The 18,142-nt window shown below is 38.3% G+C and overlaps 1 protein-coding gene across 1 annotated transcript in view; it reads left to right on the top strand.

The window, feature by feature from the left end:
• The window catches only part of CWH43 (cell wall biogenesis 43 C-terminal homolog), a 64,994-nt gene that overhangs the window by 11,893 nt on the left and 34,959 nt on the right, over positions 1-18,142 (top strand). Inside the window, exons 6-8 of the mRNA XM_063603823.1 lie at positions 200-288; positions 5,477-5,734; positions 8,954-9,079. Of these exons, the coding sequence (XP_063459893.1) occupies positions 200-288; positions 5,477-5,734; positions 8,954-9,079 (473 nt within the window). The remainder of the gene's footprint in view (positions 1-199; positions 289-5,476; positions 5,735-8,953; positions 9,080-18,142) is intronic.

Genomic DNA, 18,142 nt, shown 5'->3' with positions numbered 1-18,142 from the left:
TCATGGCAGAGGTTTTATTCCTTCTCTGTTCTGAATGTGTATAATATTGGCTTCCAGTGGGCTCTCATGATCTCACTGGTTGTTTCACACACGTTTTCTCTTATATGTACCCAGAGGTGGGAGGTATATTTCTATTTTATATTCGGGATGATGAAATATTACTAATGTCACATGTCTTAGAGCATGTCCTTTTTCACAGAGGTGCAGTACTGCTGTGCTTGGCAAGTGGATTGATGCTTCCATCTTGTTTGTGGTTTCGTGGTACTGGTTTGATCTGGTGGGTTACAGGTATGTGGAATTTACCTGCAGATAGAACACGACTGAGCTTGGTTATCCAGTTTGTTTGCAAGCATGCGCAACTCGACTGAAAGTAGATACAACCATACAAATATGTACTGTGGCCAAATGGGCTGTTGTAAACAGCAACTATAATGCAGATGTCACCAAGGTCACCGGTGACTACCTGCTCTGAGTTCCTGCTTCCTCCTACCTCCGCCTCCCCCTCCTGCGGCTGTGCTGCTTTCCTGGACTACACTGCCATAATACTACCTACTCCCAAAAATACATAAACAAGGCACATGTGTTAAGTAGCAGATTTATAAAAATTCTTGATTTTTAATTAAAGTATATTATTTTATTTGTATAAACTTATGGGTTACAAGTGAGATTGATTGATTGATAACTTTTAAGTTCAGGGGTACATGTGCAGGTTTGTTACATAAGTAAATTCGTGCAATGGGGGTTTGTTGTACAGATTATTTTGTTACCCAGGTAATAAGCCTAGTACCCGTTATTCTTCCTGATCCTCTCTCTCCTCCTACCTGCCTCTGGTGGACCCCAGTGTCTGTTGTTCCCCTCTTTGTGTCCATGTGTTCTCATCATTCAGCTCCCATTTAATGATAACATGCAGCATTTGGTTTTCTGTTCCTGCATTAGTTTGCTAAGGATGATGGCCTCCAGCTCCATCTGTGTTCCTGCAAAGGATATGATCTCATTCTTTTTTTATGGCTGCATAGTATTCCATGGTGTATATTACCACATTTTCTTTATCCAGTTTACCATTGATGGGCATTTAGGTTGATTCCATGTCTTTGCTACTGTGAATAGCACTGCAATGAACATACGCGTGCATGTGTCTTTATGGTAGAACAATTTATATTCCTTTGGGTACATACCCAGTAATGGGTTTGCTAGGTCAAATGGTAATTCTGTTTTGAGGAATTGCCACACTGATTTCCACAAACATTAGACTAATTTACACTCTCACCAGCAGTGTATAGGTGCATAGATTGGGTAGTGGTCAAGTCAGAGTTCTTAGGCTGTCCCTCACCTGATGGATATGGTGAACCCATAAGTAATTCTCATCAGTAGCAGATTTTACTGAGGAGATGAGGGCTGTGCATTGCCATGTTGCCAGTTGCCAGACCTCTTTCACTCTTCAAGATTCCTTGCTTTTCCATATTTCAAAAATGCCATTTAGAGTTCCATGATGAAGCTCCATTTCCCTTTCTCCTTTACATGTAACAGTGGAGCTCCCAGCCTTCCACCCAGCTGTAGGGTCCATGTCTGCTTACTCAAAGACCTGACCCATCTCTTCCCAGTTACACCCTTTAGGACCCCAGAAGTATCAGTGAAGACAATCATGTTTTGGGCTGCCCTCTTCCCTCTCCCCTAGTCTTTGTGAAGAGGAGGGAGCATTGAACTTATTTTCCTATAACAGAATTATGCCAGCCCTCCTCCTTTCCCTTAAAAGGCAATATTTAATGATTATAGTCAGGTTTTCTGACTCTAAGTAAAAAAAAAACCACTTTATTATATAGCAAATACTATATTTGGTTTATGTGAGGAGAGATGAGATGTTGTTAATACATGTTAATTAAGTTGGTGATTCAGAGTGGTACTCTAGATGCTGTGTGTGGGTTTGAGAGACTGTATCAGTAATAGAAGATTTAGGATGGCAACATAGCAAGTGAATTTCTGTACACCGTAAGTGCCGTCACATTTGCATGGAAATGTATGTGTAATCCAGATACGTGGCTAAATCAATGAGGTTGGCCAGGTCCTCTTCCTCCTGGAGCTATGTGAGCATACTGTTGCAGTCTTGTTGAGCTGTTTGTACTTGCTTGTGTATTTTTTGATAGGCATTGTATTTGGAGCCTGTGGAGGTTTGTGTGTACCTAAGCGTAATCTTTCTTCTCATCAGAGAGTTTATTTGTGAGATTCCTCAGGAAAAGGGCCAGGAAAGTTTGTCAGTGCTGAGTTTGCATTAAGCATATACAGTAGCTTCTTAATCTGCATATAACTTGGAAAAGGAAAAAGAAATGCATTGAGCGTTTGTTCAGCATTTATATCATGCCTTTTCTCATAAAGTATAAGCAAAGTGCTTATTGGGCAGGTAGTTAACAGCTTCATTTTAACCTGAAGAACACAGAGAAATAGACTGTTAGTTAAAGAACAGGAAAGCTGTGAACCTACCATCTTATGCTTATTTCCCCAGACAAGTAAGGTCATATCCTTGAGAGTCAAACCTAATCTAGTTTTGTTGTCTCTCTGGAGTATTAAATAGTAGCTTTAAAGACTCTAAGAAAAGCAGATTTAAGGCTTTTAGAAGGCTGCTTGCAGTAGAAGAAAGCAGGGCCATAATTCACCAGCTTCATCTTCCTTTCTGATCACTTACTCACCTGCAATAAGTTGGAGCTCAAGCTTAATTATCTGGAGGTGGTGCCCACTTTTCACTGTGATTCATCTCTGGAAACCACACAATAATGCAAGCTGTGGCCAAAGAAATCCTGTTTTCCCATTGCACAGTTTATGTTGACAATCCCAACTGGAGACTCAGCATGAAATTAATTATGGCAGTGACTGAACAATTTCATACAAGCAAAGATACAGGTGCTTTAAGTGTTGATAGCAGTTAAATTAGTAAAGCCAGAGTTCTATTTTTTAAAAAAGGCTAGATATAGTAAACACATTGATAGGACCCCATTGTACTATAGTGTCCAGATAATTTTACTATATGGAAAACTTCATTTATTGAAAACTTACATGTCAGTTATTATAATTGTTATTGAAATAGTTAACTATTACTTCTGCTTGATGTCTTTGATGTTGTACAGATTTGGGGGAGATTATTGGAGGGCCTCAAACAAAAGCAGTTGAGGAATACAGTTAAATGAAAAAGGTAAAGTGACTAACAGTGCGTATCATATACTGTCATTGGTGTACAAAAAGGAAGGGAAATGCATGCACATATGTATTTCTTTGTATGTGTAGGGTATCTCTGGAAGGATGCAATGGTAAGTGCTTACACTGGATTGGTTGCCTTCACTAAGGGGAACAAATGGGTTACGGGTCAGAAAGTCCCTTTTGTAGCATTTGAATTGTAATTTTGAATTTATAACCTATTTAAACAGTACAATTTTGGTGGATTTAAAATATAGAGCCTATTTAAAAATAGAAATAAAAATGATAACAGTCAAGATAAATTTGAGAGATGTTTTCATTCCCTCTAGATAATTCTCTGTAGTAAGGAGAACAATATTATTCTAACGTCTTTAGATTAGAATATCAAATTCGGGATCATTCTTTTAAAAACAGTCATTGTAAGCCATAAGTAAGAAAAATTCAACCTCACTAACAGTCAAATAAGTGCAATTTAAAATGTCATAGCATTTTCGACCTTAATTTGGTAAAGATTTTTGGTATTATTACATATATTTGGTAAAGATTTTTACCAAATTAAAGATGAAATTTTGGCAGGATGTAAGAGGTGTCAAGACTTGGCAAGTTTTCTGCAGGAAGCAAAGACAAGTATTAGGTTTCCTGAAAGCTGGGTATAAGGTTTCCTGAAAGTTGCTTTCAGGAAAGCAACTGGTCACAAGTCATGACTTTAAAATACTTATGCCCCTTGACATAAGAGTTGTGTTGCTAGGAATCGGTTTTAAGGAAATAATAGGTAATGTGGTAAGGGATCATTGACAAAAAAAGATGTTCATCACACTGTTTTTTTAAAAGCTTGACATAGGAACCTTCACAAATGGCCAGCAATAGGAAAATGCTTACTTATATTGTGGTGTATTTATCCAGTGAAGTATTATATGTACATTAAAATGTTTTAGAAAAAAATTATTACACTAGTAAATGTTCCTGATATAATGTTTCATAAATAGCAGCATATAGTCTTTAATATGTGGTACAATTCCATTTATGTAAAAATACTTCTGTATATACACAGAAGAGACTTAGAAATACACAGAAATATTGGCTGTGGTTATCTCCATCTTAGACAATCCTTAATTGCTTTTTTTCAGTTCTGTATTTTTAAAATTTCTAAAGCAAATAGGCATTACAGTTGTTTTATTTTAAAATGAAAAAATTCCATTGAGAATCTAGGTATTTGAAGATCTCCCTATGGAGTTAAACTCCATGGGTTGTAGAGGACCTTGGAATCTAGTTCTCATGCTCATCTGAGAGATGTTCTTTTTGAAGTGGGGAGAAATAGGCAGTCAGGCAGGTGGCATTGCCCTGTGATGGTGCAGTGGAATGTATTGATGAACTTATTGAGCCATGGGGCATTAAGATGCTGACTGGGGCCACTTTCTGCTTCCCACTCCTTTCTGGAGTTCTTGGCCGAAGTAGTGAAGAGCCTGCTCTAGCTACCCTTGAAGGGTGGGTCCCAATTATACAACATGGAATGGAATGTTTCAAAAATGCCATATTTTCTATGGAAAGGGGTTATATTGATGGTCCCAAGATGGAGTGGACCCTGCAGTGCTATTTCAAAGCTGATTTCACAAGAACTAGGGGAAAGGTTATGTGATCTCAGCATTGGCTCAATAAACTAACATTTACAGAGTGCCTGCTGTGGATCAGGCAGAATGCATAGCTCCTGACACCTAGGAGGCTGTTGGGTAATGAATGAACTGATTGCAGAATTCCTAAAGCAGTGAGCCTACAAATGCTATGTCTTCTCTTGGGGCTGTGTGGTTGGAAAAGTCAATGTACCTCTTGTAGGACAGGTGGTAGCATTTAGATGGACAGAAATTCCTTAGAAGCCCCTTAACAGAAGTGTTCTAGAAACCACACTCTACCTGTTTTCTAATGTCCTGCATCTGATTGGTTAAATGTAATATTTTTGGACATATTTTTGGTATTGCAGATAATTTTAGTTTTTATTGCTGTTAGGATCTTAACAGCAATTACCCAAAAATACCCTTTTCACTCCTCCTGCCCTTTCTGAAGAAATAGCAGTGAACTGAGATTTACTAGATCCACATTCTACCTCCATTTGAGACAATAACTGGCTGTGTGACATTAGGCAAATCACATTAACCTTGTCAGACCTTAGTTTTCTCATCTGTCTGGAGATTGGATCAGTATACCCCTAAGGTCTGTTCTGGTCCTAAAGGCTATAAATTGGTCATCCTCTAAGCTCGACTGCTTTCCTGTCTGATTCGTTTCTCTCTCTCACAAACAGGAACAGCTTCAGCTGCGGGGCTCCTTTACCTGCACACATGGGCAGCTGCTGTGTCTGGCTGTGTCTTCGCCATCTTTACTGCATCCATGTGGCCCCAAACACTTGGACACCTTATTAACTCAGGGACAAACCCTGGGAAAACCATGACCATTGCCATGATATTTTATCTTCTAGAAATATTTTTCTGTGCCTGGTGCACAGCTTTTAAGTTTGTCCCAGGAGGTGTCTACGCTAGAGAAAGATCAGATGTGCTTTTGGGTGAGTACATTTGAAAGGTCTGGATTAAAATAATTGCTCAAAAATATCCTTATGGACTGACCAGGATTTAGCACTTTATGTAACTGGTGGAAATAAGCAGGATGATCTAGCTTTCTTGGTAAAATAGACTCTCTTGATTAAAACACAAAACCTGGAGGGATGTCTAAATTATAAATTAAAATCAAATGTATTAATTTACCAGCGCATTTCTGTAATACTTATTACTACAAAGGTCTTTTAAATTAATTAGTTGTGAAAAGATTCAGTCCATACTAAAGCATAAACAATGTAACACTTGTGTTATACGATGTGTTAGGAAAAGATATGATCATGATACTCATGCTGCCACTTCAGTGGTTGGCTCGTAAATATACATGGGGATTGTGTTTTTTTGGGGTTCTCCTGAATTTTATTTATGAATGTTTTTTGAGATGAGGTCTTACTCTGGCAGTGATGTGATCACAGCTCACTGCAGCCTTGAGCTCCTGGGCTCAAGCGATCCTTCTACCTCTGCCTCCCAAGTAGTTGGGTCTACTAGGTGTGGGCCACCACACTCCAGCAATTTAAAAAAATTTTTGTAGAGACAGGGGTCTTGCTATGTTGCACAGGCTGGTCTTGAACTCCTGGCCTCAAGTGATCCTCCTGCCTTGGCTTCCCAAAGTGCTAGGATTACAGGTGTGAGCCACCACACTTAGACTCTATTATTTTTATTTACCATATTTGTAACAAAAATTCATATATCTTAGTGTAAATGGTAAATCTCCAAGTCATAGAACAAATATATTTACCATTTTAGTGGTTATGAATTTGCATACCAAAATTATAATTTAATAAACTTAGCTCAGTTTAATATTTTAAAAATTGATTCACATACCAAAATTATAATTTCATAAACTTAGTTTAATTTTAATATTTTAAAAATTGGCTTCTGGCAATAATACAATTATTGGTGTATACCAGGCATACATAAATCGAATGTTGTGAATCATTTTAGTTTACATAATTTTAGCTTAAGTAACATGTCAAATACTTCCACAAAATGTTTGAAAGATGAGGAGAAAAAACATGTTAATAAGGGATTTACATGTTTGTCTGTTCACTTATTCATTAAAAATATTAACACGATTTCACTGGTTGTCTACATTTTGAAAAAAAAATGATCATGTACCTTATGTTCCAGGAACAGTGCCAGATACTGAAGATTATTTTTCCACCTTTTTATCTGTATAAATTTGTGGGGTACAAGTGCAATTTTGTTACATGCATAGGTTGCATAGTGGTTAAGTCAGGGCATTTAGAGTATCCATCACCCTGACGGGGTACATTGTATCCATTAATCAATTTCTCATCATTGCCCCCTTTCCCACCCTCTCACTCTTCTGGTCTACTTTATCTACCACTCCCAGCTGCTGAAATATTAAAAACACCCACTGTCCTTGCCTACCTGGAGCTTTAGTTGAATGGGGGAAACATCATATATAAAACGAGACAAATACTTAAGAAATTACAGTTGTGTGAGTGCTACTCAGGAGAAGTGAAGGCTTCTATTTGGGTTCTGTTTTTTTTTTTTTCTTTTTTTTTTTTTTTTTTTTGAGACAGGGTCTTGTTCTGTTGCTCCAGCTGGAGTGCAGTGGTGCAATCATAGCTCTCTGTATCCTTGAGCTCCCCCCTCAACCTCCCAAGTAGCTGGGTCTCCAGGCACTCACCACCATGCCTGACTGATTATGTTGTTTTTTGTAGAGATGGGGTCTCACTTTGTTGCCCAGGCTGGTGTCGAACTCCTGGGCTTACGCAATTCTCTTGCCTCGGCCTCCCAAGGTGCTGGGATTACATCTACCTGGGTTCTGTTACAGTTCCCCTGGTGCCCTGACAGACATCCAACTACTCTGCACATTTTGCCATATGCTTTTCTACCCCATGAGCTAGACATCTGTCAGGAGAGGCTGGTTTGAAAGACATATTTTAAAATTACATGAAATATTTTTGAATTAACTTGGAGAATTTGGTATTTCTGGTAAATACTCAAGCTTTCATCTAATGAGAGAAACACATTGCTGCATTTCCTCCGTGGTAACCTTGGCTTTGCAAACTTTGTATTTCTTCTGATTTCTTCTGACTCAGGTGTGTGTACTCTCTCCTGCTTTGTTTTCTTGTCCAATGCCCTGCTTTTTTTCTTATACCAGCTTGCTTAGGGATCTGCCATGAGAAAAAAACAAATGAAAGTAAGAGCTATTCCATGCATGAGTTTGTTTCTTTAGAATTTTATGAACGATGAGTTTTTTTTTAGTTTCTTCTCACTACTTATGGAATTGTAGAAACAGTGCATAATTACAGCTTCATACAACTAAGAACTTTAAAGAAAAATAAGAGTGGTGTTATTTGATGAGGCCACAAAAGCCAAGAAATGTTAGTAATATTCAGAGTGGCTTTTAATACAACTGAGTTGAAAAGAATATTTATTATATCAGAATTTAGTTATAAATTTATTTTCTGGATTCCTCCTGCTATTTCCTGGAAAATTGGACACCGCTGCTTTTGCTTGGCTTCTGACTTTTACTTGACATTTCTTAAATGCCTTAATTTCTTAATTTCCATATGGCAGCATATCTCTGTTTCCATTCTTAGTATGTATGGTTTTAGATGAAGTAAGTAAACTTTAAGTGTAAGCTAGTTTGTTGCATATCCCAATTTAGCTCCACTTTATTGGCTGGCCTGTTGGCACACTGTGAGTTCCAGCATGCATCCTCTGTGAGGCCTCTGTGCCCAGAAAACTCACATCCTGGGGCAGAATTATCACAAGCACTGCCATATTAAGAGCCTACATATGATCCATTGTGATCCTCAACCTGGTGCACGGAAGGGCTCTTATTGCATCCCTATCGGAGCTCAGAAGACTTCACTGTCCCCTGCCCAATCAACAGTCAGTCATGAACACGTTCAGCAACCTAACAACTAGGAAATACTCAAGAAATTCAAAGAAATATGTATCGGGAAAAGGCTGGGGTCCTGTCATTTAAAGCACGATTCCTAGAACCCTACGTGATATTTTCCAGTTATCAAAAGCACTACTAGAGTAATTGTTTAGGTTCTGAGATAAATTAAATCAGTACATGAATTTCCAGGGTATGTTCCTTTCAAGGAACTCTCAGCTGCTGGAATACAACATTGGAAGGATTTTTGGATCAGACTATAACATATTCTTTCTTTCTCTTATAACAGGGACAATGATGTTAATTATTGGGCTGAATATGCTATTTGGTCCTAAGAAAAACCTTGACTTGCTTCTTCAAACAAAAAACAGTTCTAAAGTGCTTTTCAGAAAGAGTGAAAAATACATGAAACTTTGTAAGTATAGTTTTACATTCTTAAAAAAATTAATTATATAAAATTCTAAATGTATGAAATTAAAGAGTATAATGATCCCTCATGTATCCTTCATCCTGTTTCAGCAATTCTCAACATTTTGCCATGTTGTTAATAGCTATCTTCTCCAGTTTTTTTAAAAAAATTATACTTTAAGTTCTAGGGTACATGTGCACAACGTGCAGGTTTGTTACATAGGTATACATGTGCCATGTTGGTTTGCTGGACCCATCAACTCGTCATTTACATTAGGTATTTCTCCTAATGCTATCCCTCCCCCCTCACCTCACCCCACCCCACAGCAGGCCCCGGTGTGTGATGTTCCCCACCCTGTGTCCGTGTGTTCTCATTGTTTAATTCCCACCTATGAGTGAGAACATGCGGTGTTTGGTTTGTTGTCCTTGTGATGGTTTGCTGAGAATGATGGTTTCCAGCTTCATTCATGCCCCTGCAAAGGACGTGAACTCATTTTTTATGGCTGCCTAGTATTCCATGGTGTATATGTGCCACATTTTCTTAATCCAGTCTATCATTGATGGACATTTGGGTTGGTTCCAAGTCTTTGCTATTGTGAATAGTGCTGTAATAAACATACGCGTGCATGTGTCTTTATAGTAGCATGATTTATAATCCTTTGGGTATATACCCAGTAATGGGATTGCCGGGTCAAATGGTATTTCTAGTTCTAGATCCTTGAGGAATCACCACACTGTTTTCCACAATGGTTGAACTTATTTACACTCCTACCAACAGTATAAAAGCGTTCCTATTTCTCCATATCCTCTCCAGCATCTGTTGTTTCCTGAGTTTTTAATGATCACCATTCTAACTGGTGTGAGATGGTATCTCATTGTGGTTTTGATTTGCATTTCTCTGATGCCCAGTGATGATGAGCATTTTTTCATGTGTATGTTGGCTGCATAAATGTCTTCTTTTGAGAAGTGTCTGTTCATATCCTTTGCCCACTTTTTGATGGAGTCGTTTGTTTTTTTCTTGTAAATTTGTTTAAGTTCTTTGTAGATTCTGGATATTAGCCCTTTGTCAGATGGATAGATTGCAAAAATTTCGTCCCATTCTGTAGGTTTCCTGTTCACTCTGATGGTAGTTTCTTTTGCTGTGCAGAAGCTCTTCAGTTTCATTAGATCCCATTTGTCAATTTTGGCTTTTGTTGCGTTGCTTTTGGTGTTTTAGTCATGAAGTCTTTGTCTATGCCTATGTCCTGAATAGTATTGCCTAGGTTTTCTTCTAGTGCTTTTATGGTTTTAGGTCTAATATTTAAGTCTTTAATCCATCCCGAATTAATTTTTGTACAAGGTGCAAGGAAGAAATCCAGTTTCAGCTTTCTCCATATGGCTAGCCAGTTTTCCCAGCACCATTTGTTAAATAGGGAACCCTTTCCTCATTTCTTGTTTTTGTCAGGTTTGTCAAAGATCAGATGGTTGTAGATGTGAGGTGTTATTTCTGAGGCCTCTGTTCTGTTCCACTGGTCTATATATCTGTTTTGGTATGAGTATCATGCTGTTTTGGTTACTGTAGCCTTGTAGTATAGTTTGAAGTCAGGTAGCCTGATGCCTCCAGCTTTGTTCTTTTTGCTTAGGATTGTCTTGGCTATGTGGGCTCTTTTTTGGTTCTGTATGAACTTTAAAGTAGTTTTTTCCAATTCTGTGAAGAAAGTCATTGGTGACTTGATGGGGATGGCATTGAATCTATAAATTACCTTGAGCAGTATGGCCATTTTCATGATATTGATTCTTCCTATCCATGAGCATGGAACATTCTTCCATTTGTTTGTGTCCTCTTTTATTTCATTGAGCAGTGGTTTGTAGTTCTCCTTGAAGAGGTCCTTCACATCTCTTTTAAGTTGGATTCCTAGGTATTTTATTCTCTTTGTAGCAATTGTGAATGGAAGTTCACTCATGATTTGGCTCTCTGTTTGTCTGTTATTGGTGTATAGGAATGGTTGGGATTTTTGCACACTGATTTTGTATCCTGAGACTTTGCTGAAGTTGCTTATCAGCTTAAGGAGATTTTGGGCTGAAATGATGGGGTTTTCTAAATATACGATCATGTCATCTGCAAACAGGGACAATATGACTTCCTCTTTTCCTAATTGAATGCACTTTATTCCCTTCTCCTGCCTGATTGCCCTGGCCAGAACTTCCAACACTATGTTGAATAGGAGCGGTGAGAGAGGGCATACTTGTCTTGTGCTGGTTTTCAAAGGGAATGCTTCCAGTTTTTGCCCATTCAGTATGATATTGACTGTGGGTTTGTCATAAAGGGCTCTTATTATTTTCAGATATGTTCCATTAATACCTAGTTTATTGAGGGTTTTTAGCATGAAGCACTGTTGAATTTTGTCGAAGGCCTTTTCTGCATCTATTGAGATAATCATGTGGTTTTGGTCTTTGGTTCTGTTTATGTGATGGATTATGTTTATTGGCTTGCATATGTTGAACCCACCTTGCATCCCAGGGATGAAGCTAACTTGATCTTGGTGGATAAGCTTTTTGATGTGCTGCTGGATTCGGTTTGCCAGTATTTTATTGAGGATTTTCACAATGATGTATATTGGGGATATTGGTTTAAAATTCTCTTTTTTTGTTGTGTCTCTGCCAAGCTTTGGTATCAGGATGATGCTGGTCTCATAAAATGAGTTAGGGAGGATTCCCTCTTTTTCTATTGATTGGAATAGTTTTAGAAGGTATGTTACCAGCTCCTGTTTGTACCTGTGGTAGAATTCGGCTGTGAATCCTTCTGGTCCTGGACTTTTTTTGGTTGGTAGGCTGTTAATTATTGCCTCAATTTCAGAGCCTGTTATTGGTCTATTCAGAGATTCAACTTCTTCCTAGTTTAGTCTTGGGAGGGTGTATGTGTACAGGAATTTATCAATGTCTTCTAGATTTTCTAGTTTATTTGCATAGAGGTGTTTATAGTATTCTCTGATGGTAGTTTTTATTTCTGTGGGATTGATGGTGATATCCCCTTATCATTTTTTATCATGTCTGTTTGATTCTTCTCTCTTTTCTTCTTTATTAGTCTTGCTAGTGATCTATCAATTTTGTTGATCTTTTCAAAAAACCACCTCCTGGATTCATTGATTTTTTTGAAGGATTTTTGTGTCTCTATCTCCTTTAGTTCTGCTCTGATCTTAGTTATTTCTTGCCTTCTGCTAGCTTTTGAATTTGCTGGCTCTTGCTTCTCTAGCTCTTTTAATTGTGATGTTAGGGTGTTGATTTTAGATCTTTCCTGCTGTCTGTTTTGGGCATTTAGTTCTATAAATTTCCCTCTACACACTGCTTTAAATGTGCCCCAGAGATTCTGGTACATTGTGTCTTTGTTCTCATTGGTTTCAAAGAACATCTTTATTTCTGCCTTCATTTCATTATTTACCCAGTAGTCATCCAGGAGCAGGTTGTTTGGTTTCCAGGTAGTTGTGTGGTTTTGAGTGAGTTTCTTAATCCTGAATTCTAATTTCATTGCACTGTGATCTAAGAGACAGTTTGTTATGATTTTGGTTCTTTTATGTTTGCTGAGGAGTGCTTTACTTCCATTTATGTGGTCAATCTTGGAATAAGTGTGATGTGGTTCCGAGAAAAATGTATATTCTGTTGATTTGGGGTGGAGAGTTCTGTAGATGTCTATTAGGTCTGCTTGGTGCAGAGCTGAGTTCAAGTCCTGGATATCCTTGTTAACCTTCTGTCTCATTGATATGTCTAATATTGACAGTGGGGTATTAAAGTCTCCTATTATTATTGTGTGGGAGTCTAAGTCTCTTTGTAGGTCTCTAAGGACTTGCTTTATGAATCTGGGTGCTCCTGTATTAGGTGCATATATATTTAGGATAGTTAGCTCTTCTTGTTGAATTGATCCCTTTACTATTATGTAATGGCCTTCTTTGTCTCTTTTGATCTTTGTTGGTTTAAAGCCTGTTGTATCAGAGACTAGGATTGCAACCCCTGCTTTTTTTTTGCTTTCCATTTGCTTGGTAGATCTTCCTCCATCCCTTTATTTTGAGCCTATGTGTGTGTGCATGCGAGATGGGTCTCCTGAATACAGCACAGTAATGTGTCTTGACTATCCAATTTGCCAGTCTGTGTCTGGGGCATTTAGCCCATTTACATTTAAGGTTAATATTGTTATGTGTGAATTTGATCCTATCATTATGATGTTAGCTGGTTATTTGCCCATTAATTGGTGCAGTTTCTTCATAGCATTGATGGTCCTTACAATTTGGAATGTTTTTGCATGGTACTGGTTGGCGTGTTTTTGCAGGTACTGGTTGTTCCTGTCCATGTTTAGTGCTTCCTTCAGGAGCTCTTTTAGGGCAGGCCTGGTGGTGACAAAATCTCTCAGCATTTGCTTGTCTGTAAAGTATTTTATTTCTCCTTCACTTACGAAGCTTAGTTTGGCTGGTTATAAAATTCTGGGTTGAAAATTCTTTTCTTTAAGAATGTTGAATATTGGTCTCCACTCTCTTCTGGCTTGTAGGGTTTCTGACAAGAGATCCGCTGTTAGTCTGATGGGCTTCCCTTTTTGGGTAACCCAACATTTCTCTCTGGCTGCCCTTAACATTTTTTCCTTTATTTCAACCTTGGTGAATCTGACAGTCATGTGTCTTGGGGTTGCTCTTCTTGAGGAATATCTTTGTGGTGTTCTCTGTATTTCCTGAATTTGAATGTTGGCCTGCCTTGCTAGGTTGGGGAAGTTCTTCTGGATGATATCCTGAAGAGTGTTTTCCAACTTGGTTCCATTCTCCCCGTCACTTTCAGGTACACCAATCAAACCTAGATTTGGTCTTTTCACATAGTTCCAAAGTTCTTGGAGGCTTCGTTCATTTCTTTTCACTCTTTTTTCTCTAAACTTGTCTTCTGACTTTATTTCATTAATTTGATCTTCAATCACTGACATCCTCCTTCCACTTGATCGAATCAGCTATTGAAGCTTGTGCATGCATCACGAAGTTCTTGTGCCATTGTTTTCAACTCCATCAGGTCAATTAGGGTCTTCTCTACCCGTTTATTCTAGTTAGCCATTCGTCTAACATTTTTCAAGGTTTTTAGCTTCCTTGCAATGGGTTAGAACAAACTCCTTTAGCTTGGAGAAGTTTGTTATTACCCACCTTCTGAAGCTTACTTCTGTCAACTCATCAAAGTCATTCTCCGTCCAGCTTTGTTCCATTGCTGGTGAGGAGCTGTGATCCTTTGGAGGAGAAGAGGCACTCTGGTTTTTAGAATTTTTGGCTTTTCTGATCTGGTTTCTCTCCATCTTTGTGGTTTTATCTACCTTTGGTCTTTGATGTTGGTGACCTACAGATGGAGTTTTGGTGTGGATGTCCTTTTTGTTGATGCTGATGCTATTCCTTTCTGTTTGTTAGTTTTCCATCTAACAGTCAGGTCCTTCAGCTGCAGGTCTGTTGGAGTTTGCTGGAGGTCCACTCCAGACGTTTGCCTGGTTAAATATTGCTGCCTGAGCCTTCATCTGGAAGCTTTGTCCTAGATTGGCACCCACCTGTATGAGGTGTCTCTTAGCCCCTACTGGGAGGTGTCTCCCAGTTAGGCTACATGGGGGTCAGGGACCTACATGAGGAGGCAGTCTGTCTGTTCTCAGAGCTCAAATGCCGTGCTGGGAGAACCACTGCTCTCTTCAGAGCTGTTGGACAGGGATGTTTAAGTCTGCAGAAGTTTCTCCTGCCTTTTATTCAGCTATGCCTGGCCCACAGAGATGGAGTCCATAGAGGCAGTAGACCTTGCTGAGCTGTGGTGGGCTCCACCCTGTTCGAGCTTCCTGGCTGCTTTGTTTACTTACTCTAGCCTCAGCAATGGTGGATGCTCCTCCCCTCACCAGGCTGCACCTTGGAGGTTGATCTCAGACTGCTGCACTAGCAGTGAGCAAGGCTCCCTGTGTGTGGTACCCACCCAGTCAGGCACAGGACGGTATCTCCTGTTCTGCCTGTTGCTAAGACCATGGGAAAAGCACAGTATTTTGGCGGGAGTGTCCTGTTTTTCCAGGTACAGTCTGTCATGGCTTGCCTTGGCTAGGAAAGGGAAATCCTCTGACCCCTTGCACTTCCCAGGTGAGGTGATGCCACGCCCTGCTTCAGATCACCCTCTGTGGGCTGCACCCACTGTGCAACCAGTCCCAATGAGATGAACCAGGTACCTCAGTTGGAAATGCAGAAATCGCCTGTCTTCTGTGTCGATCATGCTGGGAGCTGCAGAACAGAGCTGTTCCTATTCGGCCATCTATTTCTCTACTTTTTTTTTGTACTTTAAAGCAAATCTCTGATATCATGCCATTTCCACCATAAATACTCTGTATTGGTTTTATTTCACTTCTAACATAGATAAGAGAATTCAACATGCAGAATTTCCAAAATGATTTTTTCTAATGGTTGAGACTATTTACTCCATTTCTTGATTTCCTTTTTTGGGGAGATTATGTTAATGTTTGGGATGCTGATGAACTAAAATCTCAAACATGAAATTAGTTTACTATTCAATATAGTAAACTCATTTAAAATAGACTGGATTAAATAAAAATGTATTGAATGTATTTAATGTGCAGATAGTGTGTTAAGTAGTTGTCAAGTAGGATTCAAAGATGTGAATAATGGTCTCCACCTTCAGGGACTTGGTGCTTTACAAAGGAGACAAAATATTATAGTGTAAAGATATAAAAAACAATTAAGAAGCTGTATAAGTTCTCTATGTATTTCCAAAAGAAATATCACAAAACAGACCATTATATAAAAACCTTCATATGTGTTTCATCTTAATTTAAAAGATTATATTTGGCCAGGTGCAGTGGTTCACTTCTGTAATCCCAGCACTTTGAAAGGCCAAGGCAGGAGGATTGCTTGGGGCCAGGAGTTCGAGACCAGCATAAGCAATGTAGTGAGACCCCATCTCCACAAAAAATTTAAAAATCAGCCATTTGTGGTGGTGCACCTGCAGTCCCAGTAGTCTCAGCTACTAGGGAAGGCGAGGGTGAAGTGGGAGGATCTTTTGAGCCTGGGAGGTCAAGGCTGCAGTGATGGTGCCACTGCACTTCAGCATGGATGACAGAATGAGACTCTGACTCAAAAAAAAAAAAAAAAAAAAAGAGAGAGAAGAAAAGATTCTATTTAAACTTAGGGAGAAATGAGATTTTTTTGGTGTGTTTTCTTATGTTTTGGTATATCCCTTGAAACAAATAACTAGCAGTTTTTGTTTTTAATCCTGACAATCTTTGTCTTTTTTTTTGTTGTTGGTAAGAACCATAATTCTTTAATTCACTTATCAAATCGAGGCATTTGGAACAGTTTATTTACAGTTATTTAGTCATTTTGGTGTGATTAAAAAAAGACAAGTTTCTTAGAGCAATTTTAGGTTCATAGGAAAATTATATGGAAAGCATGGAGATTTTTCCATATGCCTCATGCCCCCACATACATACAGCACCCCCCACTATAAAAATTACTCACCAGAATGATACATTTGTTATAATAAATGAACCTACATTGATACATCATTGTCACCCAAAGGCCATAGTTTACATTAGGGTTCACTTTTAGCTTTGTACAGTTTAGGAGTTTTGACAAATGTGTAATTACATAGATCCCTCAGTGCAGTATCATACAGAATACTTTCTCTGCCCTAAACATCCCCTGTGCCTCACCTAATCATCTATTCCTCCTCCAAACCCCTGGCAACCACTGATGTTTTACTGTTTTCATTGTTTTGCGTTTTCCAGAATGTCAATTTTTGTCTTTTAAGGGTTTAATCTATTTTTACCATGATTTCTGAATGTATATTTATCTAATTTGATCATCTTACTTTTCTTTTTCATTTTCCACTTTTTCTAGGTATGTTTTTTCCTTTTTCTTTTTGATTATTTTTTCATTGATTAGGGTTTTTTTTTCCCTTATGCCCCTCCTCCCCACTCCTCTTTCTAGTTTGGAAATTATACTTTCAATATCTATTCTTTTAGTAGTTGGTTGTTTTTCTCTTAGCACATTGAAGGTATTATTCTCCTGTCTTCTGCTGTTGAGAAGTCAGCTGTCAGTGTAATTATTTTTCCTTTGAAAATAATCTGTCTTTTCTCTTTGGCAGCTCTTAAGATTTTTCTGTGTTTTGGTGTTCCGTAGTTTCACTGTGATATATCTGGATGCAGATTTTTTCCTCCATCTTGCTTGGTAGTCTTCAGGCTTTATGAATCTGAAGAGTCATGTCTTTTATTATTTCTGGAAAATTCTCAACATTATTTCTGCAAATATTGCTTCTTTCCCATTCTTTCTCTTTCTTTTTGACTCCAATTAGATATGTGCTGGACTTTCTTATTCTGTTTTCCATTGCTGTTAACCTCTTTCATATTTTCTGCCTCTATGTTTTGGGCTGCCCCTTGAACTAATTCTCTATTCAGCTTTGTCTAATTTGATTGTCTTTGAGTTTCTAATTTCAATTATTATAATTATCTTTTTATTTCTAGAACTCTATTTGATTTCTTTTCAAAATTTTCTGATTATTTATTTTAGTCTCATGTTCCCTAGTCATACTTTTGAATACCCTCTTTTATTTTTGTAAATATAATAAGCATACTTGTTTTATATTCTGATTCAGAGAGTTCCAACATCTGTCTCTTTGTGGGCTTGATTCTGCAGGGTGTTTTTTTCTTTGTTTCCTGCTCATGGAAACTTGTTTTCTTGTGTGTTTTGTGACTTATTTTTACTTTAAGCTCATGGTCCTTGGAACATTTTTAGGGAAAATTCTTGAAATCTGGGTTTAAAGAGTGGTTGATGTACACATGTCACACATGAAAATTAACCCAAGAACTACACATTTCCCCTTTGCACAAAATCATTGGCCAATAAATTCAATAATTTTATAAACCTTGTTATTTTAAAACAAATTTAGGTTTTTTTTTCCCTAGTGCCATGTGTTTATTCCCTCCCATGTGAGTGGTTCACATACAGAGCACACACAGGAGTGGGCACCATGGAAGAGGGCAGCATTCCTGGCTTCTGATGGGAGGATCTTGGCCTCATGGTGTAAGAAGGGAGAGGAT

Source organism: Pan paniscus, chromosome 3 (genome assembly GCF_029289425.2).
Source record: "Pan paniscus chromosome 3, NHGRI_mPanPan1-v2.0_pri, whole genome shotgun sequence".
Classification (NCBI taxonomy): domain Eukaryota; kingdom Metazoa; phylum Chordata; class Mammalia; order Primates; family Hominidae; genus Pan; species Pan paniscus.
The sequence above is the reverse complement of the archived record's forward strand: the minus strand, read 5'-3'. Positions and strand labels throughout refer to the sequence as shown.